The sequence below is a fragment of the Dermochelys coriacea genome, chromosome 4, assembly GCF_009764565.3.
Source record: "Dermochelys coriacea isolate rDerCor1 chromosome 4, rDerCor1.pri.v4, whole genome shotgun sequence".
Taxonomy (NCBI): Eukaryota; Metazoa; Chordata; order Testudines; family Dermochelyidae; genus Dermochelys; species Dermochelys coriacea.
The window spans coordinates 74,846,767-74,873,449 of record NC_050071.1 but is presented as its reverse complement, the minus strand read 5'-3'; the positions used below and the strand labels follow the sequence as shown (position 1 = coordinate 74,873,449).

The following is a 26,683-nucleotide window of genomic DNA, read 5'->3' as shown; positions in this document are numbered from 1 at the left end:
AGTGTGGGGGGGAGGGGCAAAGACTGAAACAGACACGGACCAGCGAGGCGGGCTGGATCAGGAAGCCGGGGCCGAGGAGGTCGCACACAGATAAAGCCCCCACCCTTCCTCCGACTCACCCCCTTTTTTCCTAGGACTCCCCCATAGCGATTCCCCGCTCTCCTATACTCAGCGCCCGCACCCACCTGAGGCTTCCGGCGGCGGTTTGTATTTTACCGGCGATTCAAGCCCGGCAGCGGGAACCGCCCCCACCTCATCTCCCCATTCGCACTGGCAGATTCATCGCTCGCTCTCCGCCGCCTGCCTGCCTGCCTTAGAGCGCCCGCGTCCGCTCCACAGCGAGGCCCTGTTGCCAGGCGACTCCCCCTGGCGGGCGGGGCGGGGCGGGGCGGGGCGGGACAGGGAAGGTTACTTAACCCTGGGCACTGGCCAGGTTCGGCTTGTGCAGAATCTGCAGACACAAATCTACAGTAGTTTCCGCTTCCGGGAAGTCTCGCGGCGCCGACGTCACTTCCAGCAACAACAGCAAACGTCAAAACTCAGGAGCGAGAAGGGGGCGGCGGCAGCGACGGCGGCGCAAGGACTCACTTCTCGCCCACCCCCTCCCCGCGCCCAGTGCTTCCTGAGTCTGTTCCCAGCCGGCGAGGCTCACGCACCGACTCGGCTCGTCGCGGCGGCGGTTGGGATCGGAGCTTGGAGAGGTACGAGAGCCCCCCGAGCTTGGTACGTAGGGTCGGTACGGAGTGATGGGCGCCGCGGCCAATCGGAGGTCGGCGCTAGGGTGGGGCTGTCTGAAAGGGCCAATCTGGCTCAGGGGCGGAACTTTCCCTGCCCGGCTTTCCCAGCGGCTGGCGCTGGGAGCAACGTTACCGTAAAGCTGCTTGGAGACCGCCGAGCCTCTGCTCGGCCGACTCCCGCCTGCTCCGTGCCTGCGCCTGTCAGTTCCCTCCCAGCACAGCGCAAGACACCCCCTGCCAGCGCGCGCGCACACGCCCCCTTCGCTGCCTATGGGCGAGTAATTCCTCCACCTCCTCTTCTTCCTTAGGGCGCTGCGGGGGGAGACGGGGGGGGGGGGGTGATGGTTTTTATTCCTTTGTTGTCCATGGGTAGGAGCTTTATTGGGTTGAAGGCGGGGGCAGATAGGTGACGATACAACAGCTGATCGTGATTCCGAGTTGCTCGGAGCAGCGTGTGTGTGAGTAACGTGTAAGAATGGGGGCTACCTGGAGTCCCCAGCAAGGGAAAGGGGCTGCTGTTGGCGCGTTGGATTTCCCAAGGAGATAGTGACAGTTCTGACAATCATGGACATGAGGAAACTGAATAATCTTTTAAGTAACTAAAACAGTCATTTAAAAAACTTTTGAAAAACTCTGTAATAAATGCACCTTTGGCTTCCAGACATCCATGTTCAGTAGTAATGTTAATGATGCTTCATGACCTGCATACCTGACTGGAGGGGAAGGTGCGCATCCCTTGTGCTCACCAAGTGGTGGGATTTTCAAATTTGCTCTAAGGAACTGGGATTTATCTTGAACCAAAACAGTCACTGATGTAAGCACAGGCCAGTAGCATTATAGGGTATGTCACTGCAGTTTCACACAGTTCAAACAACATGGTATTTCTATCAATGAGACCCTGGTTTGACTTTTAGTATTCTGCAGCACACACCAGCAATGTAATACTTACCATAAAGTAGCACACAGAAGCTGTGTCCAGGATTGGGATAGAGTCTGTACAGAAAAAGGTAGATAGAATAGTGAATATATAAACAAATGTTATTGGCTTTCCTCTACTCACAAGGGCAGGCCAATCCATCAGAGTCTCAATAGATAGGGAACACTGTACAATTTTGAGGGTCTTGGAAATATGCCTAAGTGATTTATTTTGGTATAAACATTAAAGATGGAGACTTTCAACTAGAAAATTAAACTGGCTACTATTTTATACAATACAATTACATTTACTCTTATTTACTCCTTCTCTCAGATGTTTTTATGCCCAGAAAGGGGTTTACCCATCACGTAATAGCGAGTTTCTAAAGTGTTCATCTTGATTACTACAAAACTGAAAATAATTGCTTGATGGGGGGGAAAAATAAGACACCAGATCTAACAAATGGCAGATAAGCTCTTAGTTACAAATGTATTGCATCTTATGGCTTTATGGTGATCAGTGAGTGCTTAGCTAGTTAAAATGTGTCTCAGTCTGTCGTATCTCTGAAATCTGCTCATTTGGTATTTAATTTAAAATACCTATTGTTCTTTGTTTTATCATTCCTATAATGAGTACGATTTTAGTAAAGGATTTTGATTTTTAAACAGATTTTTATATCTTTCCATAAAAGTATGGGAGTATTTCACAAAGAACCTGCTTTTTTAAATATTCTGTCGTACTTCTTGCATTTGTATCCTTGGATATCAGCCACAATTACTCTCTAATATGAAATTGATTAGAAGTGATTGTGGTCTGACTTCTGAGGTGAAAAGATTATCAGGAGCAGGAAGCACATGTTTATTTTCTTTAATTATAAATGAGTGTTGACTGATTTTTGTGTATAAAAACCCTGTGTAGCTGCTTTTTCCATGTTTTACTTACGGCTAAAGGGAAGGCTTTAATCACCTGCAACACAAGTACTACCTTTAGACAGATAATCCATTTTGCAGAGGATTAGAAGCTAGTATTAAAAAAAAAAAAAAAACTGAGAGTTTGCCTAGTGGTGTTAAAGTCCACTAGATAATTCAGCATGTGTGATCATTCCATGCCCTATTTCTGATAATGCTCTTTATTTCTCACTTGTAAACCTGTCTGGAATACTCGGACTTGGGGAAAAAAATGGTCTTTCAACATCTTGTAATACTGGAAAAAATGACAGTTTGAGTTAGCAATCTTAATTTGTGGGATTCTCCTCACACTTTTCATAGCCCAGAGGATTCTTCTCCCATACCCTACTTTCTCCTTTTTCACACCTCAATAGTGTTGTTGATCTCCTGCTATCTAATTATTATTTTATCATTTATTTAGTTCCAACAATATCCTCAGCACTGTACAAAGTGCAAAAATAAAGATAATGGCTGCTTCAAAGAACTACAGATCAGAAGATATTCTCAGAGGACAGGGTCACTGGATATATGTACTGGTGGGGATATATTAGACTCTACAAGAGGCTATTAGACTTTGATGGGTTTAAAACTTAAGTTTAACATTACTGTTTATCTGTTAGTATAGTAATCTATTCACTCAAAAAACCATCAGAAGTTCTGAACATAAAGAGCCTCTAACATTTGCATCTACAATTTTTGCAAGTTTAATACTTGCTGCCAATGCTCAAATTACACACAGGGGATGGGGGATGGCTGAAGTCTCCCACAGGTCCAGCAACACACCAATTTTCTAAGACCTGTACATGTACACTGCCTAGCACAAGGGGACCCATAGTTTGCATATCTAAGGGCTACTATAATACAGACAGCAGCAGTAATGCCGTATAGAGATTAATGGAAACAGTTAAAGCCTCTTAGAGTCAATCCTTCTCTGTCCTTTGTGACCACAAAACAAATGGAGTTCCACTAGACTGTGCAGCAGCAGGAGAGGGGGCAGGGTTCTGATAGCCTACAAGGCACCACAGAGCTCCACTCTAGAGCCTCTGTGAATTAAATATTCATTAAATCACAAGACAGGAAGCAGCAGAGTTGGTGAATCTGCCACTGTACAGAACCACCAGTTATTCTTCACCATGTGGAAGAGATTATAGCCACTGAGCAACTCAACCCTTCAGAATGGTCTCCATCCCAGAGGAGCTCCGTAACACAACTGCCTAGGTTGTGTGCTGGGGCTAGGATTTAGGCCTTAAGCAGCTGTTACCTCTTGTTTCAATCTACCTCCAGAGTGAGGAAGATACATTTACATTTATATTCTCTCCACATTCAGAAGGTTATCATTACAAGGTTAAGAGCTTAAAAACTTGCTTTTTCTAAATGAAACTTAAATTTTCCAGAAACTCTTGGATAAGCCCCTTCCCATCAACCCACTTATTTCCTGGCCACTTTAAAATATTGACGTGCACTAAGTTGGGAACTTTTTTTCATGGTTGCAATTATATTTGCGTTACATACATTAAGAAGGAAAAATTCCTTCCTAATTTGATCATTACTTGCTATTGAATTAGATTGAAGCCTCTAACAACCTTGAGGGTTTTTTGGTTTTAAGCTTAGGTGTTCCTCTCAAAGAAAGGCAGAAGTAAATTGCTTGTTTTCTCATATGCATGCGATTGATTGTGTCACTTTATACATGCTGTGATTAAGCAGTTTTAAAGTAGGTGCTTAATATTTTACAATAGGATTAGTTGGTCATGTGCTGGTTTAATCTGTTGTCCAGTCTAGTAAAACTCAGTAAACAGATTTGAGAGAGTAATCAAGGAAGGGAAAACTTTTCATATTATTGAATTGAGAAATATACAACTTGCTGTTCTAGTTCTGTGAGGAAACAAATTAGATTTACCTAGTTAAGAAGCTTTTATGTGGAAATATTGAACTGCTTAGAATTTTTCAGAATCAGGAAATTTAAAATCCAACTTTCTCTGAATTTTACTTCTGGAATTAGTTTTATTAGAAATCTTCACTTTCTAACTTGCAAACAGCAATTACCTATGACTGTCTTTTATCATTAAGGTTTTTAAGAAGAAGAAAACTGGTGTAGGGATGGGAAGGCAAGTACTTAATACAGCTGAAAAACAAATCTCATTCAGTTTTTAGTTGCTTTAAAACCTGTCTAGGAAAAGGGAAGCAGTGTCTTCAAATCCATGAGACTTCTCTCTCTAGCTGCTATTTGTGCATTTGTCTTTGAATTAGGTATGTGACCCAAAACCTGGTGGAGCCCTTCCTGTAAATGTTGATGACCCTGTCACTTTTAGAAGAACAAATCTGTGTTGAATGTTCATGTCGTCAACTTCAGGTCTTTCCTAGATTGGTCCTTTTGCTAGAGGACTTTTTTTTTTTCTTTTAATTGGATATAGTGATATTTATAGTTCATAGAAACAACTTGTTAAAATAGTGGAGAGAAAAATTGGATTAATTAATGGTAGTGGCTATATATGAATTATATTTCAGTTTAAATATGCATTTGAAAACACATTACTGTTACACTTCATTTTTGTGTACAGTGATGGAAATGGTACTCAACTAATGAGTAGCTGTTCAACATGTTTTATCTTTTTTGTTCAATGTGTGACCCCATGCCTTATTGAATTCAAAACCTGCTCTGAAGACAGAATTATTGATATTTTTTTCATGGTCTTTTCTATGGTGCTAATTGCTATGGTATATAAGTGCTTAACACACAATTAATTTATATTTACCCCGTGATGTGAGGGGATGGTATTATCCTCATTTTACAAGTGGGGAACTGATGCGCTGAGAGATTAAAGTCAAAAGTAGCCCCTAATGTTGGGCGCCTAATTTGAGACAGATAGGACCTGAGTTTTCAGTGTACTTATAGCATTATATAGTACTTCATATTTTCATCCACAATTCCCAGTGATTGAATTAAAGGGGACAAATTAATGTTGCACAGGCATCTTATAATATTTGAGTGTTTGACTTTGCAACCTTAATAATGATCTTTTACTGTAGGGGATCTTTTATATAATTTCCTAGATTTTTAAAAAAGTAAATTGAAGATACAGAAATGTAATTACGTGCTGTCATATTGACATCCACATAGCCATCATTATGGCTAGAACCTTTAGATGTTCTGCAGTGACCTCAGCCACTTAAACTAATGGAGTAACTCATAGTAATAGTAGGTTGTGATCTCCTGTATGGACCAGTACTAGAGGGGGATGAGAGATGCACTTTGCCAGTGGATTTCCCATATATTTACTGACACGACTAAAATGTGGACTCAGGAATCTTGGGTTCCATTTCATGCCCTACGAGAGAGTGTTCTAGTAGGCTTATTTTTTCCCATGCTTGACCCATTCTGCTCAGCCTCTCCACCCTTCCCCTGTCTGGTCTCTTTCCCACTCTTGGCTCCTGTCACAGATCCAGCCACTTTGGCCAGTCAGTCCTAGTCACCCCACCCCACCCCAATCTTGCTCTCCAAGTCCTAATCTTCATGCCTTTCTTTACTCCCAGCCTCTTCCCCCCGCACCCAGTACCCTTGCCCAACCTGTCCAATTCAAAGTTCCCTCCCCCACTGCCTCCCACTCTTCCTCCCCAGGCTCCATATTCCATCTCAGTCTTCTCTCCCACACACACACACATATCTCTTTCTTCCCCTCCTCCCCAGCATCTTGCCCCAGTCTTTGCCCAGCCAGTCCCAGTTATCCCCTTATGTCAGATCCTTGTCAGATCTTTCTTTTTCTGCACATTGATTTCTAGTCCCAGTCTCTCTCCACTCCCCCAGCTTTGTCCAATCTCAGTGTTACCCCGCAGCCAATGTCTCTAGCCCCTGCCTCCATTTCCCTCACCAGCTCCGAGACCCAGTCTTTCCTCTGCAGCTCCCAGTCCCAGTCTCCTTGCCCAGCTAGTCCTAGTCCTCTTCCCTCCAACTTCCAGTCTCTCTTCCCTCCTCTTCCAGTCCCTGTCTCACCAGATTTCTTGTCTCAGTCTACTCCTTTTCATTTTAAGCTTTGCTGCTGCTCACAAACACCTTCTCACAAAGCCTGGGGAAGTGATGTAATGTTTGCATTGATAGCTTTGGTGTTGTCATGACAGGTCATCACATTCTGATGCAGTGTCTTGACATTGTGACAGGATCCTCTCACTCAAATACAATTTTGGAATTGTTAAGCGTGCCAGCTAATCTTGCAGGTTGTTGACAGATCTGAGGCAATTTGATTTGTCCTTCAAAATTCAGCCTAAATGATGGCACAAGATACTAGATTCTGGCAAGTGTCTTCCACCATACAGCCCACCCCAACCCCATAATCGCAGAGCTGTAAGGATCACATTTCCTCATGACCCCAGCCTCAGCAAGAGCAAGACCGAGGGAGGAAGGCACCATTATCCACACCTGACATACAAACTAAATTTCTTGAATTTGTTATTTTGACCTTAGATTCCTTCAGCTGCAGTTAATAGACTTTTCAATGGACGTTTAATTGTAGTTACTTGGTCTGCCTCACAAGAACTTCACCCTCTTCCTCACCTACTCCCTCTTCTCCATGCCTACGCTTTTTCTTCCCATCCATTTCTCCTTCCCCATTTTTCGCTCCCTCCTTCGGTGTTTTTTAGCCTCCTAAAAGCACCCACTCCCCACTAAGATGTGTGTGTATATAGATATATAATGAGAAAAGTGTTTATGTAAAAATAAGAGCGGTTTAAACAGGAAAAAAAAATCCGAACAGAGGTTCCAGTAGAAATAGAAAGCATTCAAGAGTTCAAAAAGTAGAAATGGCAGAAATAAAAAACAAAATAGTTTGAATATCTCACTTTTGCAAGCTTCTAAAATAATTTTAATGTTTTAGTTTTGTGACCATTAACCTCATTCTCCTGCCATCTTCTCTTATTGTTAGTTTCCTACTGGTTACCTTTTTAAGCTCTTTTGGGGTCATTTCATCATATGTCTGCCCTTAATATAATAGATCCCTGATTCTGATTTCTAAGTGCTACCCGAATATGAATAATAGTGTGTATGTGAGCTCCTACTAGACCAGTGTCCAAATGCACAAGTCAGATGTGTGGTTGGTGTGTGTGTGTGTGTGTGTGTGTGTGTGTGTGTGTGTGTGTGTGTGTGTGTGTGTGTGTGTGTGTGTGTGTGTGTGTGTGTGTGTGTGTGTGTGTGTGAGAGAGAGAGAGAGTGCACCAGCAACAGGAGACTGCGGAGTTCTGGAATGAGTGCTTATTAATTTATGTTCTGCCATCATAGCAGGAGTATAAAAATTGGACTGTTTCACTGTATAGTTCTAAAACATACTAGCATTCAAAGAATATTCCTGATGTGGGTTGTGAGTTCAAGTGTTGCCTACTTTGTGAGCTAACTACTTTCCTTGTCCCTTTGATTAAATACAAGTTATTACTGAAATATTTGTCATTGAGATGCAAGTGTCTAGTTTAGAAGGTTGCTGAATTAGATTTCAGAATCTGCTGCATTTACTACTCTACAGCATAACTAATGAGCAATAAGTAAGAAAAGAAGTCACATACACAACTGCTGCACAGCTGAGATGCTGGTAAAAAGAGGGCACAGCCAAGTACAACGTTGGTTGTGATAAAAAGAAAGGCCTGGATGCCTTTTGACCAATGTCTTGTGTTGTGATGAAGATTCTCTTTATTACTAAAACATAAATTCCACCTTTAAAAAAAAAATAGAGTCCTCTAGCCACCCTTTCTAAATCTCATGATATTTAAAACTTGCCATAGAAGAATATATTGCAATCTTTAAAAAAAAAAAAAAAAAAGAAAGAAAGAAAGTAACTTGTGTTAGCTGAGAGAGTGAAGGAAAACAGAAAATGACATTTTCTAGTGTTTCAGCATAGTCTGATTTTTTAAGTTTTCTAAGCAAAGGGGTTTCTGTCACTTTTTTGGAAAACTGTTCCACATCATAACAGATCTTACTGTCAGGATGTTTCTGAAAATTCAGCCTACATTTTTCTTAGTTTCATCCTGTTACTTCTAACAATACCCCCTTTCATAATAATCATCAAATAATTTCACTAGCCATGATGAATACATTCTTCAGATATTTGTAGACCTTTACCATGTTTCTTGTCTTAATCATTCCTTAGTTCTTCAAAAGTTTTTTTTCACATTGATTAGCTCTTCTAGATTTCTTCGGACTCTCCAGCTTAGCCATTTGATTTTGTTTTTTAACATCTTAATTGTTTTTCTGTGAACTCACTCCCATTCAATATATTTTAAGTAAAATGCTCAGAATCAAACATACTAATCCAGGTGCAGTCACACCTGAGCTATACTGAGAAGAACTATACCTCCCTAATTTGTGTTACAATGTTTCTTTAAATGCAGCTCAAGATTGGACTTTTTATAGCCATATCACATTACAAATGTATGTTGCAGAGTTGTCGGCACTTGATTTTATTACAAATCTGACAGTATTTTGTATATCTATAAAACAGTGGTTCCCAAACTTGTACCGCTGCTTGTGCTGGGAAAGCCTCTCCCGGGCCAGGCCGGTTTGCTTACCTGCCTCGTCTGCAGGTTCGGCCGACCGCGGCTCCCACTGGCCGCTGTTCGCTGCTCCAGGCCAATGGGAGCTGCTGGAAGCGGCAAGGGCCGAGGGACGTACTGGCTGCCGCTTCCAGCAGCTCCCATTGGCCTGGAGCAGCAAACTGTGGCCAGTGGGAGCCGCGGTTGGCCGAACCTGCGGACACGGCAGGTAAACAAACCGGCCCAACAGGGGCTTTCCCCGCACAAGCAGCGGAACAAATTTGGGAACCACTGCTATAAAAAGCCCAGTTCTTGGACTCGGTTGAATACATAGGAATCTTATTTTGTTTGCAACACACACATAAAATTAAATTTTTGTGTCTGTAACCATGAGAGCTAAAGATGAATCCACCTTCTCTTTTTGGAGCATTTTGAAGACAAAGAAACAATGTATTGTTTGTGTCTAAATAAATTAATAATAGTAGTTGATCTTAGTATTATTTCTTTTGTCTTCTCCAATAATTGCAGATCTTCCTAAATTAGAATCAATTCCAAAGTTGTTAGATTTTACCTTACTACCAATCCCTGCCTTTTCTACACACTACCCCACATGACAGTGCACTGCCATTTATCATTACCTCTTGATTATAATCTCAGTCTCTATTACATTGTTTCCAGACAGGCCATTTGAGTTAATTTTGCAAATAGTTCTGAAAACACTAGTTCCAAACATCATGCTTCTTCTTGCAAGTCCTGTTGACTTGAATGGAGCATTATTAGTAGGCATTGTGCTCAGTAGTATTTACAGAATCAGGCCCTGAATTTTGTAATTCTATCCAGAGCTGCAATAATGTTTGGCAAATTTTATTTTCTACGTTTTCATTAACTTTTTTTGTTCTCTGTAGCTTTTCATTTTACTGGGGACAGAGGATAAACTTATGGCATAATTGACAAGATTACTCTTTTCTTACTATTTGAAAGTCAGTTCTATCTTTGCTTTTATTCAGCTTCTCAATACCTATTAGATATTTCCCAAAACCTTTCATAAATTGCCAATGCAACTATAAATTTATAAGCTAATTTCCTTAACAGCCATAAAAATGCCCGTTGAGGTTTTTTTCTAAATAACCTTTCGTTTGGATTTTATGACCCACAGGCTCGCAGATGGGTCAGGGGCTGTGGAGAGTGGCTAGGAACCAGCAGCTGCAACAACAAGGATACAGTGGGCAAGGCTATCTCACCAGAGAGCATGGTAGAAGATTAGCTACTAACAGCATTTCAAACACAAGCCATCGTAAACAAGCCCAAGGAGGAATTGACATCTATCATCTGCTGAAAACAAGAAAATCTAAAGAACAAGAAGGATTCATTAACCTGGAAATGCTGCCCCCTGAGCTTAGTTTTACCATTTTGTCATATCTGAATGCAACTGACCTCTGCCTGGCTTCTTGTGTCTGGCAGGATCTTGCTAATGATGAGCTTCTCTGGCAAGGGTAAGTTAATGTGGGGTCATCTGCATGGGATAAAGAGGATTACTAGATTGATTGTTGGTTGTCACACTGTTTACCCTTTTAAACAAGATTTCAAATGTGAAAAGTTACTGTTTAACTCATGCTAATGAGCTGTTCTATATATTTTTAAGGATTTCCTGTTTGTCTTTTTCCAAACAAATATTACCCAGATCAATTCAGACTTGACGGGAAAATCTGAGCCCAGTGCAAATAGAGATCCATGTGAAAATTATCATTCTGTTTGTGGTATCACTTCCAGAAAGAAGACTAATGGCTTGTCTTCCCTGCAATGTAATTCAAGGGTTGCCCCTAATCCAGCTTCCCCCATGCACACACAAAATATTATAGTTCAGATTCAGTGGTACTTTAAATTCGAGCTAGCTGGCGCATCAACAGAAGTGGTTGAAGCTCAAGTGATTGCAATGCTGGAGTTGATAATGTAGAGGTAACTCAGCTAGTCTGTGCTGCTCAAGTATTGTCTGCAGTGTTGTCATTCTCACTCAAGCTAGAAAGGAGTTAGCTTGAGTTATCTACGCTCACTTTAGCACTGAAATAAAGACAAGCCCTCGAGCACATTGGTGTCTCCACAGGTGCTTTTCATTGCCCACTGTGTGCCGGACAACAAAAATGCTAACCTTTGTTGTGCAAAGTGTTATAGTGGGTCTAAGTTCAGCATATAGAATCTAAACGGAAAAGCATCAACAAAGAGAAAGGATTAATACAGTAAAGCAGAATTGTCATACTGCAGTGGTAGTAAGTCTACATTCCACATCACCTTTATGTAGTCAGTAATGAGAAGAAAAGTCAGGAATCCATTGTCTCCATCAAAAATAGAGAACTTACATTTAAAACTCTATAAAAATTGATTTTACAAAGTTCAGATAAGAGTCATCCTTAGATAAGACCCAGTTTCAAATTAAATGAACATGTAGTTGAAACTGCAAGCAGGCTCTGGCCAGCACTGAGTCCTGACCTGGACTGAGCTTCTAGAGGCTGAGGATCAGGTTTATAGTGCCATGGTCCATTCTACTTTGCTTGAGCCAATGGGCTCCTTCTGCCTTTCCTTTCCATTCTGGGTTGGTTGGTTGTTTCGTATTCTGTGTGATTTTAAAACTTGTTTTAGCTGTTAAAAACAGTTTGCCATCTTATCTTCCTCTGGCCAGGAAGAAGTAAGGGACCAACTACCACCACCACGCCTGGACACAAGAATTAAACATCTGGCAATTTCATACTTTACAGTGAAAAGGTGCAGTGATGCACTTCTAGCACCCAATGATGCTGTGTAAATGTATAAATACCAAAACTTGCAAGCCTCCTCACATGACCTAACATGAAGTCCAATTGTGACTGGGTATTACTGTTGTTTTGTCCTGGTTCCATAGAAATCTTAGACTAGGCACAGATATTCCCATTAAAATAAAAGTGTATGCATAAAGACTAAAGGAAGAAAAAAAGAAATCAGCTCTTCAGTCTATACTGTATAGTTGAATCCTCTTCTGTTTTTTCCTTTGAGGTATATTATACATTTACATGGAAAAAAAAATGTAAGAATGTTGTTCAGGTTACAAAGTGAAGCTCTCAAATGTTAGGAAATGCCAGAATTAACATCATCTGTGCAGTCTTCGTTCAGCTCCCTTGTGCATATGGATTATAATACTGTCATTAATTACATGATCCCATATAACTTTTCACAGGACCTTGCCACATTTAGTGCATAGGATAACTGGTTATCAATTAATGAGCAGCTATTCAATATTTTTTATCCCCATTGTTCAATATGCCAAGCATTTTCTTACTAGATTTATTCCTATTTTGGTAGGTTGTGCAAATCCACTTGGGGACACTGCTCTATATACAATAAGAATCCACCTCTAGGGTTTTCTTTTAGAAGATTGTATATGCAGCTGGATGAGGGCAGTCTTACCTTTAATGCCAATCCTGATGAGGTAAGTGGAGTATTGCTAACATTAATAACAGTTGCAGTAATTTTATTACAGTTTAAAAAAAAACTGTACATGAGACCATTGAACTTGTAGCAACATTAGAAGTTGATTTTTAATGGCTACTGTGTTGTACTGTGTGAATCCTGAATACTAAAGTATGGCCCTATACTGATCTTTTATGCTTACAATTCCCAGGCATATCATTTACTTGCTTGACTCATAAGTACTCTGCCCAGCAGTCTAACAGGTAGATGTCAGAAATTCATAACCACATCCTGACATGGGGGTGGGATCCTGGTAAATAAGACCCTGGGCAGTTTCAAAAATGGTTGTGATATGCCCACAAAAATAAATGTTTAAAAAATCTTATTATGTAATATGGCCTTTACCCAGCTTTCATTGAAGTCAATGGCGAAATTCTCATTAACTTCAGTGGAGCAGGATCAAGCCCTAAATGCAGATGAAACCTGCCATAGAGTAGAACACCGATTGAATCTAGGATAGTGGGGACACTGTTCATAAGAAGTCCTCCAATTTCAAGGTGCAAATGTTGAAATAATGTCTGTTAACTTACCCTGCCTATAACATATACTATAAAATTACATTAATGGAACAAAACTGTTAAAGACTGAACTTTTGTAAATAAAACTGATTTTTATTTTTCTGAATGCTTCCTTTTTAATAAACGTAACTCATTCTGTTACATTAATTATGTACATTTATTTTAAATAAATCTCAGAACTAAACAAAAGTTTGGTTTTGATTAGTTATATGAATTAACTTCTGCTTTTTCCCAATCTCGCCACATCTTTGCTTGTGTAAGGAGAAATTTGAGAGTTGAACCAGGTTTAACCTAGGATATACGTGGTAAAAACCCCACCAGCATTTTGAAAAAATTCCCTTGTGTATAAAATTAGACTCCTCATGCATAACATTTCCTGCAAAAAGATGGTAAATCACACTGAACAAAACTGAGTTTTCACTTTCTAAGTATATTTATATAATGAAGACACACAAGTGATAATTGGATAAATCAGTTTTGTGTTTAAAAACAAATGATTCACTATGCCAGTATCATACAGATAATGTTAATGTACAATTGCTCGACAAAATGATTAAAGCAGTCATATAAACCAATACAGCAAAGTGATTTGGTTTAAATTCTTTGAATCTCATTTGCCCTGGCGCACACTTTTTTTTTTTCTTTGACTGCTGAAAGCCATGCCCTGTTTTATAGATGACAAAATATAATACTCAGTTCTTTTGATACAGTACAAGAAGATGGCAGAATACTCTAGACTCCCATTGAAGTTATCGGTATCTTGCAGCTCAGGTTAAGAATGATTCATATATTTATTTCCAGAATAATCTTAGTGGAGATACTACTAGAGAAGAAGTTTTACAAATGAGACTTTACACTGAGATATTTAAGATTTGTTTACAAGAGTACAAGTGCTAACCCTAGACCAAGGCCAGGCCAAGTCCTAAATCTGGTAACAGCTCTGCCTACGTACAGTTCCCCCTGCAATTTTAATTGGATATAATATTATTCTTCGCTTCCTGTCCTAAACTGCAATATGCAGTTACACTCCAATTTAGCAGTAAAGTAATTTTTATATAGTGTAAAGCACTTTGGGATTCTTCAGAATAAAATGTACTATATACAAATAAGTAATTTTTATATTAATAATTGTAAATATTCTATAAAATAGGCTAATTTATATATTAAATTTTTTTATAATACATTTGCTACTTCAGAATTCATGGTGGTCCATTTGTCAATTGAAATATGAACAGTCAACTTCAGGTCCCTTGAGAGCCTGGAATTTCATAGTATCTCCTAGGCGCTTCTGGTCTTCTCTCCTTGTGGAGCACCATAGCCTGGCAGGAAGTGTTCTGGGTCTGAAAGTTCCAAGAACATTCACTTGTTTGTTTTATTACAACTGTGATATTGGCAGAATTATTACTATAAGGACACTGTGACTGATATATGATATGATATGAAATGACTTTCCATTATTACAAATCCTGTGTCTAAAAACTTCCTGCCCAACTCTGCTTTACATTTAGTAACAGACCTGATTAAAATATTATAAAAATAAGAATACTTACGGCCACAGGAGCAAGATTCTCCAAAGGACCACGCCCATGTCATGAAAATGGGTAACCAAGCTCCACAGCAACAGCTCCAGAGCTAGCAGTGGCTCACGGGGTGGGGGAGAGCATCTGCACACTTTGTGGTAGGATTATCTGGTTCGCCATTGTTGTGTGCATGGCGTTGTGAAATCTGCTGTATATGCTGTATTGACTGTGTGCATGAGCTTGCATAATTCATGGCAGGTGACCACATTCTACTGAAAGATGTGCCTGACCACATGTTTACACGTATCATAACCTCTTTATGCATGTGCAAAACTTATTTGTTATTTTGATTCCATTGGCAGCATCCTCATAGCTAAAATCTATTTTGTTTTTTACTTCCAAGTGTATCAAGAATTTTAAGAGTTTGAGAATTATTTTTTATAATCAGCCAACTTAATTTCTGCCATATATTATTCTTAATAATGTACAGTGTGTGAAACTTTCCCGCACAATACTCATTCCATATCATGCAGAGTTATTACTCAAAGTTTGGAGGTGTAATGGGTAGATTTAATTTTCTCTCTAAAATAGTCATAATTGTAAAGTATGCTTCCAAAATTATTATGAGGCACAGTTATGCACTTAAACTATAAGTGGAGGTGGCAGGGAGAACACTTGCCTCAGAAAAGATGCCCAATTTCTGTTTTACTCTTAACGTTAATAGTCTTTACTGAATTCCTTGTTTTATTAATGTTTTCCTTCGTGGATAAAAGGTGAAATTTTGGCCTCACTGAAGTCAATGGTAAAACTGTTATTGACTTCAGCGGGCCCAGGATTTCACCCATACAATATAATAATGTCCTAAATTGTAGTGAGTATAGTGTGTCTATAATTAAGTTGGACATTGAGCTTACTTTCTCATTCTCCTCTTTTTTTTTTTTTTCAATTGCTCTTAATTTTGTCAGACTAATTCATGATTTGGTTGGTGAGGGGGATTTTCTATGCTTTCCAGTTTAGAAGTGATTTTTTTTTCAGAAGTTTTGAGCAAAATTGATTAGTATGTTTTGTTTTTTGTTCGTTTTAGAGTTAAGCTTATGTGCAGAAAATATTCCCTTTCCCATTTGTTTCTGTCCAAATTCTTGTGCAAAGTTAATTTAACAGCTCATGGTAAAAACATTGGTAAATTGGCTTGTTTTATACATCTTTAAGGAATAAGCTAAGCTAGAGGAAAATGTTCAGCTGCCTTAAAGTTAGGAGAATTGGAAGTGGAATATCATATGTATATAGTTTATAATTTTTTAAATTGACCTGAATGTCAGATTTCAGGGCAACTGCACCTGTATTACCTCTCTATGGTTCCACAAGGGCACCCACGCTAGGCTCTAGGCTCCTCAGATGTCACCTCTCTTGAGTGGAGACATACATCTCTGTCCCTCCTGACCAGGGCGTTTCCAGGCTGCACAGTCCCCATACTATATTGTGCAGCAAAAGACAGATTTCCTAAGCAGGCCTGAATCACTTCTCTAATCAGAGGCAGAACTCAGTGTAATTGCCAAAGTAAAGTTACCACACTTAGTTCTTTCTAAGCAAGCATATTTATTCCTCAGGTAAAAGCATGACAGAAAAAAATTTAAAAACCATAGAAACCCCCTACATGCATGCTAATAAGCTGACCAGAGATGACCCCCTAACTCCAACAAAAGCTTTGGATGGTGATTAGTCCTTCAAACCCCACCCGGGTATTTCCTGTGGTCATAAATTCATCACCGTTTCAGCTCAAAAATAGTATGCACGTCTTATGGGGTCTCAGTGGGCCAAAGATCTTCCAACCCTTCCCTTAGGGTTAGGCTCCCCATTGGACCAAAGGTCCTGTCCAGTTGCTGTATCAGAAAGAGGACTTGGAGTCAGTTTTAAATCAGCCTACTTAGTAAAAAATCTGTTTTTTGTTTGTTTGGTTTTGGTTTGTTGGTGCCTGGAGAATCCAATTTGAACCAGTATGTGCCAGTATCTCTCCAGGTGGTGAAGTTCTTTGGAGGTGTTACAACCTGAGTGAATTTGCCTATCCACCCTCACTGTTCTTAGTTACTGGAGGGCTGTAATTTCCTTCCTCTGTGGATTTACATACAATCCCTTAATATTACATTAAAAATTGCATTTTTAATACAAAGAACTCCTAAAATTCTTAAGCTTAACTCAGTTAGGTTTGTAGAGGTTACTGCAGGATAATGGCATATGTCACACTGAAAAGCAGAGTGGTCTAGAGTGCTGAACCACATTAGAAAGTCTATATTCAAGAGTTGTCAAGTCAAAAAGCTCTGATTGCAAGTTCTGGAAGCTGTGTAACTTCTAATTTTTTTAGGCTAAAAATAATCCATAACATACATATATTGACCTACTTTGTAAAATGCTTTAAGATCTACAGCTAAAAAGTGATATATAGATCTGTAGATCTCAAAGCATTTTACAAAGTAGGTCAATATTATTCCCATTTAACAAATGGGCAAACTGAGTCACAGAGAAGGGATATGACTGGCCCAAGGTCACTCAGCAAGCCAGTGACAGAGCTGGGAATAGAACCCAGGTCTTATGAATCCCACTTTAGTACCCTACCTCCTCTGCCTCCCATGTTGAAAGACAGTGTTTTAAAGGCATATGTTCCAGGAGGTAGAGTTCAAATTGAATGTTCAACATTATCTCTGCATTTCTTGACTCCTGAATGATTGATTGGTTTCTGAACCTTAATATGCTCATATAAATAATCCATAGTAATGTGGATACATTATGCCTTTTAATATGTTTAATGGAATACGTTTTAGTATATAAACAGTCATGTATTAAGTTTAACATTTAACCAGAAGAACAAAATAGTGCTTGGAAATTCCAGTAAGGGAGAGACTCCACTGTGCTAGGCACCGTACACAAGGCCGTAAAGAGCTTACAATCTAAGCAGTTGAGCTTACATTACTGTTGAAGCTTTAACCTCTCTATTTTCTAACTTTTAAAAAAAATTTAACTGCACCATAAAGTTTTAAGATGGGGTTGCTTTTGAAATCTTTTTCTTTAAAAAAAAAAAAAAAAAAAAAAAGTGAAAAAAGGAAAATACCTGGATTTACTATTTCCATTTTCCCAGTTAGGCTTTCAAATATACAGCATACTGAGGTGAATGGTATGGGGGTGACATGAGTGCCCCCATTTGACCTCAGTGAGAGTTGAGAATGCTTGGCACTGTGAAGGAGGCATGCTGAGTTAAGTAGAATCAGGCCTATCGTTTAGCTGAAGATAACTCCTTCTTGCAGAAACCTAAGAGAGCAGTCACACTGCAACTGTTTATTTTATACTGGCTGTATCTTTGCTATAGTGCAGTAGAATAATACTTAATATGTATATAGTATTCAGTCATAGATCCCAAAGTGCTTTACAAAGGCAGATAAAACATTATTATCCCCTTTTGGCAGAGGAAGCACACAGAGAGGAGGCAATTTGCCTAGCTTTACATAGTGAGCCAATGGCAGAACTGGGACTAGATTCCCAGTCTGGTATTCTTAGAGACTTTGTAAAGCAAAAGATTACAATCTGTAGAAAATTGTAGAGTGCAGTAAAACTTGGAGAGAACATACTTTGTCGTTTTTGTTATGTGTATCAATGATGCATCTATACTAATCCATACTAATAGTGTTAGCAGCAGACTGAGAACAGCAGCCCCTGCTTCTACATGAACTCTCTAATGAGTTCCAGCAGAGAGAATGTCCCATGCTGTCACATACGGGAGTAGTTAATGAAAATGTGCTAAAAATCTTAGCAGATGGTCACTGACCTGCTCAGTAGTGATTCTTTATTTCAATCATCTTTTTGTATTTTAAACGTATTTATCCCAAGCTAAGAAAATACACAAAACTCAGAACTATGTAAGCCAAACATTAAACTTTATCCAATTTTTGCATTAACCCTGATCAGAAAAGTATAGTTAGGGTGGGTTTTTTGGGGAAGGGGAGGGTGATTAATGCCGTTGGCAAAAATGTGTTTCACTGTCCCATAACTCAGAACTGTCAATTTTATTCAAACTTTTTTTAAACAAAACAAATTATCATCAGGCATAAGCATAGAAAACTTCAGCCCAAAAGGTGAATAGTTGCAGAAAGTTACTGGCATATGAAAACAGAGCTGTTATAATGTAAACCACTTGCAACCTTAATTATCTGTAATAGCTGCTACAAGATACCTACCATAATAGATATACAAGAAATATAGCTGTAAACAAATGATAAAAATAAAAGCTGTCCGACACTGGCCCCTTTCCAGTAACCAAATTCTCTACAACTCTGAGTGACATCTCTAATAAATTCCTCCAATCTGATATTCCCTCTTTCAAGACACATCCTTGGCAATCCAGTCTGATAATCACCTCGATATGCTTCAAAGAGCACCTGAGCCCCCTCACACATGTAAATTGTCCACTCTCCTGCTGTGCATCTATTACTTTTAATCCATTTCCATGTGCTACAAGAAATAGTATGCCAATGAAATCTTGAATAGTCTAGCTTTGGCATGTTGAGTACATCTGAAACGAAATTTGAGGAAAAGACAGTTTTCAAAGGTTAACCAGCATGGAATTTGCATCTTTGTATACGTGTGATGGAAGCTGGACCCCTAAGGCAGAGGATGAAAAGTAGCTAAAAAGGTTTAACATGCATATTGAAAATATTATGGGTAGAGAAGAAAACAACCACAGGAGTACTGCAGTAATATGGAGTGAAGTGAATGGTGATGAAGAAAAATTAAATCGATACTACACAATTTCAGACATCATTTAGGAAAGATGGAGGCATTCTAAAGACAAAGGGGAGAGATCAGATGGAATGCAAATGAGAACTGGTGAACTGCATCAAAATAATTGGTAACACGAGAAAGGGGTGACATGAACAACTAGTGAACTTAAGCTAGAACCTGTTGATAGTTACTTGCCTCCCTAGTCAAGCATAGCCCACAATGATGACTGTTAGTTGTATATACTTCAAATAGCCCTTCTTAAATTTAGGATTGCATCCTGGGCTTTGCTGAGTTCATAAACAGCACAATGGGGAAGGAAGACACAGGTAGTTCTAAATCACCTTTTCTAAGCCCCCAGTCCTGCGGATAGCCAAAGGACAAAGCTGGCCACAAACACAATTTAGAGCAGCCATGAAACTGCTGTAAATCATGGCTGCTGGAAAGGTCTTCTAAGGACCATTTCACTAGTCCATGATTGCCAGAGTATATTGTCCTTGTTCCACCACCCCACCCCACCCCCAGTGTGCCCCCACTAGCCTTAAACCACTCCTACCCAAAAATTGTTGAGAAACAGGTGACATAAAGCTCAATAGACTAGCTTTACTCCAGCCAAGGATTCCCCTTAAGATGGATCAGTGCAATGAGACTTTAAAGTGGATTATCTGACATTTCGTTTTAGCTTCCTTGTAGAATTATGCCCTTCGAATAGTGTCCATTCATAGCTGAACATGCTTATCTAACAAAGGTGATTTATTTTGTTGGGGAGGAAGGTGATGGAGATGCCACAAACATACAACAGTTGACACATTTAGCGAGCAGATTGTCCAGTGTCCTTATAAATATTCTTCATTCAATGTGAGCAAACAAAAATGGGGAAAATCTTTAAAAAGAAACAATTTAAGTTTGGTTCAAATTATTTGTGATTTGGGGAGAAATAACAGTAACTCAAAAGTGTCACTGTTACTGTGTTGGAATGAATATGCAATCACACTCTGTGTGTGTGTGTGTGTGTGTGTGTGTGTGTGTGTGTGTGTGTGTGTGTGTGTGTGTGTAAAAGAGGAAAGGGAAATGAGTGAGGAGATGGCAGTGACATAAGAAGTTACAATAAAAGAAGGAAGCAGAGCTAGGGTGGGTGGAGGATGTCAAATGAGGAGCTAGTCGCTTGTATGATGAGTACCAACAACACACTGTTGGTTATAAAGAGCCTTGTGTAGCACAGAAATATTTCCCAGCATCTCCCAGTTCTGGGAGAACAAGTTCAGATTGTCTGTGTAGAACAGGTGACTTTTTGTCATTGTGAAGGTAGATGGTAAATCCATTTCTGTTCAGATTGTCCAATGTCTCCCTCTTTTAGTAACACTCTGTAGTAAGAAGAGTAAGTGCTGTGAGGACACAGCTTGTTTAAAAATAGGATATTCCTCAAGGCGCCAATTCACCCAAACACTTTAAGCACATGCTTATAGGTAAGCACATACTCTCATGTTTTGCTGAATCAGGATGCAAGTTTAAGAGTTAAAGAGTTAAACAGAAGATGTAATGAGATATTGTAGTGTTGATGTTTTGCTTTTTGTCATATTTAAGCAATTGTCAAAATACTTGAGGCATCAGTGAGCAATTGTTTAATCATTTTGAAAATCCATTTTAGTTTCCCATTTAAGCCTCGATTCAGAAAAGCACGTAAGCATGTGTTTAAGGCCATTCCTATTTGAAAAAGCCCAGATAAATCCCAATTAGGTCAATGGGTATTAAGCACACACTTAAGTGCATGCTTTAATTTAAACACATGCTTAAATGCTGCCCTGAATAGGGATGCTTACCTGAATCAGGCCCTAAAGTTGCCTAGATTCCTTGTTCCTAATAGAAAATTGTTTGCATATATTTATTTAAAACATTGTTTTGATTATAACTAAAGAACTATCTTACTTCAGGTAACAATTTCCACAAATATAAAAACAAATTATGAACCAGTTAAAAAAAAAAAGGCTAAGTAGCATATTATGTGTGTTGTGTATGTGTGTGCTAGTCTTTCAGATCTCTTAAGTGAAGTCCCTTATCATTATCTCAAGGTGTATTTTCTAGTTTCATGTTTGCTTGACATGGTTCAGCTTTTCTGTCTTACTTAACTGTTTCACTTTTTATAAAATAACTTTCCAGATTAAAAGCTCAGTCCTGCACTCCTTATTTATGCAAAACTTCAATTGACATCACTGGGAAGGTTGCTTATAAACAAAGTGCTTGGTTTCCCCCACTGTGTCTTTATAGATATAATTTAACCCAAAAGGGGAAATTTGCAATATATTGTAAAGTACCTGGAATCAGAAGATTTATAATGAAAAAAAAAATTGTAAGGATTATCTTATTTGGTGATTTAGGGAGTTGCACTGATACGCTCATGTCTAAATCAAATTAAGATAATGCATTAGATTGCACATTTGTACATATTTCAACATTGTATTATCACTGTAGTGATGCCATATTTACTGCTGAAGATGCAATTTGAGTTTAAGCCCCTTCCCAAAAAAGTTACGCTCTGCATTTAAATATGTCATGATTTTTCTCCTTTTTTCTCCCTCTCCCCACCCCTCCCCAAAATTTTTGGTTAAAATCTAGTAAGCTGCTTTTGAATTATAAGACCATGACAAAAGTAGTTTTTCATGCTTTGAGATATCTGAATTCAAGAAAAGCATCCAAAAAGATTTTAAATATTGTACAAATTTGGCATGTACATACTTCTCAGTGAAAAGTGTGTGCTTGGCAAAGTGTGAAAAAATGGTTATAATGTAGAAGTAATAAATAATTGTATAGATAGCATATGGTATATGTTCATTCTGTCACTTTCTAAACTATTTTTTTTTATTAGGGAGAGGCAGAGTGCTGTTGGATTTTTTTTTATACATATATACTATATGTATATATGTGTGTATCTAGATCTGCACTTTGAATAACCACACTTGCATTATTTGAGTTATTATACATTTAATTAAATGTATATAGTGCATTTATTTGAATATGATTCCATAAACATGGAAGAACATTGATATCAATGCTTTAGATAAAAATAAATTAAAGGCAAAAAGCCAAGATTTTTATATGCACCATAGTTAGGAAATTATAAATTATGGTCCCTACAACAAACAATTTCATCACCATGTATATACATATGATGACAGAAAAATCGTAAAAGAAAATAAAACAGAATCAAATTATGCTTGCTGTGGGATATGTAATTTTGAATTTCCTACTGTTAGTACGTGTAAAATCTCAACCATAATGTTGCATTAATTTTATTTGCATTTGATTTATATTAATTTTAGATTGTATTGTGCATGTTGAAATGCTGTTTGGAGGATAAAGGAAGTATTATGCTAAAACGTTAGCAGGCTTATGTTCCAATATTACTCATTACAATACTTGCCCATAAAAGAATTGTTAAGACCAATTTAATTTATATACAAATGTCCTTTTTTTGTCTCAGGGAGTTAACTACTTTATGTCCAAGGGTATACTGGATGATTCACCAAAGGAAATAGCTAAGTTTATCTTTTGTACAAGAACACTAAATTGGAAGAAACTGAGGATCTATCTTGATGAAAGGTAATTTGAATCTGTAATGAGGAAAAAATGGTATATTCCTTTTTTTCAGTCTGTAGCACCTTTCTGTAATCACTCTTCTTACGTGTACTAATCTAATGAAAAATAATCTTAATTAGAAAAATTTGAATTAAGAGCGCAAACAGAGATTCAGCTAAAATATATTATTCCTAAAACAGAACATTTACTCAGTTCTAGCATGTGTGTATATGCACCACTATATATATAAGCATACTGTGTTTATCTAGTAAAGGTCAGATAGTGTACTTATTTCCACATTTTCAGTTCCAAGCTTAATTGGAATGTCACCTTACATAGGAGATCTTTGCACTCTCTAGCATTGGAATGTTGTTCTTAATATTTTGCTATGTATATTTTCTCTTGTTTCTTAAGAATGAAATTCACCTTTCCTCCCCAAAGAATGAGTAACCAGGCTTTCAGCAAGACACTATGTTTAGACTGGGGTGTGGAAATCGTAGATGTGCAAAAGAGTAGACCATAGACTGGAATTCTGGATGCTGATGCTCCACAACCCCTAGCTGGGACGTTTCAGCCGCTGAATCAGTACATTTGTGACTCTTGCCTCTCCCCTGGCTTGCTTCCAAGTTTCCCTTGCACACCAAGCTGTTTTGATATTCAGGGAATAGACTGAGCATGCATTCCCACTGAAGCTCAGCATTGCGGCCGGCCCTATGCACCATGAGTTAATATCACCTTAGCTGAGCCTGGTTTTAAGAGAGTACTGCCTTAACTGCTTGTTAATGTACATAGGCCCAGAAAGACATACTGTATATTTATTCCTTTTACTATGGTTTCCTTAGCTTTCTCAGGTATTGTTGCAGCCTCAGTTTCCTCTGTACTCTGTGTGTGTGTGTGTGTGTGTGTGCGCGCGCGCGCAAATTTAAAATACTGCTTTTATTATAATGTATCTAAAGAATTAGGCTGAACTGTACGCTGCTGTGGTAGGAGTCTGAGGAACGTGTGTTTCCTATTCTTGCTTTATCATTGTTGGATTTTTTTCTTCATTTTCTCATGACAAAAAATACCTGTAATTCAGACTTTTTAAGAAATCTTCATTTTAATCTGTGAAACCTTGTTTCATGTTTAAACAGTAGAAAGGAAATTTCTCTAAATGTTTTTTTTGTCTCCCCCCCCCCCCCCCAACCAGGAGAGATGTTTTGGATGACCTTGTGACACTGCACAACTTCAGAAATCAGTTCTTGCCAAATGCACTGAGAGAGTTTTTCAGGCACATTCATGCCCCTGAGGAGCGTGGGGAGTATCTTGAAACTCTTATAACAAAGTTCTCACACAGATTCTGTGCTTGTAATCCTGATTTGATGAGAGAACTTGGCCTTAGCCCTGGTAAGAAGAGAGGACTTCTATGCATTGAATCAGTCTATATTTATCTACATATACTTCGGAAAAATCTTACTTTTCAGAGTGGGTTTAAATCAGGGTCCAATTAAAATTTTCTAAAAGTAGAAAGATTAGTCTTGGGAGAGGGTCAGGTCTGCATATATTGTACACAATAAGCAAACAAACACCTGTCAGGAGCTACAGTAATACAGATAAGTAATAGTAATTTAAAAAAAACAAAAACCTTTTGACTTACTGTTTTTCCTCTTGTACATACCTGACAGGCAAACAACTTCCATGTACAAAAAGTGATTTTAAAAAATTGTTGTGTTGCATCTTTTCCCTTCACCCTTGTCTGCCCTTTATCTCTGTGGTCTCTATAGGTTCTGATCCTGTAAAGACTTACACATAAGCTTAACCTTACACCCTGTGAATAATCCCACTGAAGCAAATAGGGTGAATTCCTGGCCTCATTGAAGTCAATGGGTGTTTTGCCATTGACTTCAGTGAGGTCAGGATTTTACCCAGTGAGACTGCTCACATACTTCGGTGTTCAGAATGTACCTCGCAGTTGCCAGATCAGGGCCTTAAAGTGAAATCTCTTCAGAGAAGGGATCAGTCTACCTTCATGTCTGTAAAGAATTTTGCACACTTTAGATACTATATAAATATTAATAAATTCATGGATGTTTCTTTAGCACTGCATTATTATAACTGTTTAGTAGTAATAAATTGTTTTCAATGGACTGCTCATGTGAGTAAAGTTACTCATGTGCATATTTATTCATGCAAGCCCTTAAGATTGTAAGATCCTTGAACAGGGACTGGTCATTTTAGTTGCCTGTAAAGTGCCATCCATACTTATGGTTCTGTAAACAATAACTTCATAATGTTCTCTTTTCTTTAGATGCAGTTTATGTACTATGCTACTCTTTGATTCTGCTTTCCATTGATCTTACCAGCCCTCATGTGAAGAACAAAATGTCAAAGAGAGAATTTATCCGAAACACACGACGTGCTGCTCAGAACATTAGTGAAGATTTTGTAGGACACCTTTATGACAACATCTACCTTATTGGCCACGTGGCTGCCTAAAAGCACAATTTGCTAGGACTAAGAATTTGTAGTTTACAAAAACTAAAGCTACCCAAGGAGTTAATTATTTTGTAGATATGGGGGTTATATTAGTGCTGGTCATTCTAACCTCTGTATACAATCACACTGTGTGTTGTATGTACTACCTTTTTTAAAAAATTTACCATGGGAACGGAAGGATTTTGCTGAATTTTTTTCTTAATTTTGTTTGTTTTGCACAAAGCAGTGCCATTAGTCTGACACAGCCATTTATGAATGTTAAACTAACATTACAATCTAAAGCTGACAAGATGGTGGATTTGTGCATTAGATTTGCTTGAAAACTTTAACCAGTTCCATTATTTTTTAAAATACCATGTAATGTGTAAATATTTAACTAAAGAGATTTATAATCATAATTATTTTATTGTAAAATATTTTAACTAAAGTTTTTCCTTTTTCTCTCTTAAAAATAGTCTTGTATTTCTTCCTTTTACATTGCAAACTTTGCTCTTGTTTTCATGATGTTGGTTTTCTCAGATACCTGAGTTAAAGACAAATTTCAGAGTAGCAGCCGTGTTAGTCTGTATTCGCAAAAAGAAAAGGAGTACTTGTGGCACCTTAGAGACTAACAAATTTATTAGAGCATAAGCTTTCGTGAGCTACAGCTCACTTCATCAGATGCATTACGATGCATCCGATGAAGTGAGCTGTAGCTCACGAAAGCTTATGCTCTAATAAATTTGTTAGTCTCTAAGGTGCCACAAGTACTCCTTTTCTTTCTGAGTTAAAGAGAAATGCTGGCCATGACATTCCATCAATGTTTGTTTCAGGACACACCGAACATTTGTGGAGTGTTTAAACTAGCATTTACTATTGCATTAACTAACTTAAGTTAATTGGCAGTCAGTTATTAATGCAAGTTAAAATGGGACCACAAACTGTAGTTAGACAAATCCTGAGGACCTGTCTACATGACGAATAGACTAGAAACATTGATTTTTTTAAAATTCAAGTTTAAAGCAGCCTTGACACATAACAGAGATGAAGTTACAATTGTGTTAGTTCATTGTGTGATAAGGTGGAGCATGTCAAGACTAGCCCATGATGGAGGTTAATTAACATGTTGTTCCTAACCTTAACCTTACCTCGAACAGTTTTCCAATCTAGATATTCCATTGATGGAGAATTTGGGATAAACACAGCCAATGAACACAATTTTGAAGTTGTTAAACTGTGCCTACATGAG

At 38.4% G+C, this 26,683-nt stretch overlaps 2 protein-coding genes across 12 annotated transcripts in view; one reads left to right on the top strand and one right to left on the bottom strand.

Moving 5' to 3' along the window:
- CEP44 (centrosomal protein 44) overlaps positions 1 to 427 on the bottom strand; it is a 42,758-nt gene extending 42,331 nt beyond the window's left edge. For 6 of the 8 annotated variants that reach the window (XM_038399155.2, XM_043513435.1, XM_038399163.2 and 3 more), the window contains exon 1: positions 186 to 427. The gene's annotated coding sequence lies outside the window, so the exon portion shown is untranslated. The other 2 variants (XM_043513434.1, XM_038399168.2) reach the window with 2 other exon arrangements.
- An 18-nt stretch (positions 428 to 445) lies between these two features.
- FBXO8 (F-box protein 8) lies at positions 446 to 25,907 on the top strand. 4 transcript variants are annotated; one of them, XM_043513440.1, is made up of 7 exons: positions 2,192 to 3,090; positions 4,668 to 4,705; positions 10,264 to 10,600; positions 12,438 to 12,564; positions 22,886 to 23,004; positions 24,170 to 24,366; positions 25,268 to 25,907. In XM_043513440.1, the coding sequence occupies exons 3-7, from the start codon at positions 10,272 to 10,274 to the stop codon at positions 25,453 to 25,455; spliced, it is 960 nt and encodes a 319-aa protein (XP_043369375.1). In that variant the 5' UTR covers positions 2,192 to 3,090; positions 4,668 to 4,705; positions 10,264 to 10,271; the 3' UTR covers positions 25,456 to 25,907. The 4 variants fall into 4 exon arrangements, with proteins under 4 accessions (XP_038255100.1, XP_038255099.1, XP_043369376.1 ...); XM_038399172.2 differs by lacking the exons at positions 2,192 to 3,090; positions 4,668 to 4,705 and adding an exon at positions 446 to 701; XM_038399171.2 differs by lacking the exons at positions 2,192 to 3,090; positions 4,668 to 4,705 and adding an exon at positions 506 to 723.
- The last annotated feature ends 776 nt before the right edge of the window (positions 25,908 to 26,683 follow it).

What these genes read in the sequence shown, in the direction of transcription:
- FBXO8 (XM_038399172.2), top strand. Translation starts at nt 10,272, where the DNA reads ATGGGTCAGGGGCTGTGGAGAGTGGCTAGGAACCAGCAGCTGCAACAA. An exon ending in GATGAGCTTCTCTGGCAAGG is followed by an intron (nt 10,601 to 12,437) that starts GTAAGTTAATGT and finishes CTATTTTGGTAG; the next exon opens with GTTGTGCAAATCCACTTGGG. An exon ending in AGAACTTGGCCTTAGCCCTG is followed by an intron (nt 24,367 to 25,267) that starts GTAAGAAGAGAG and finishes TCTTTTCTTTAG; the next exon opens with ATGCAGTTTATGTACTATGC.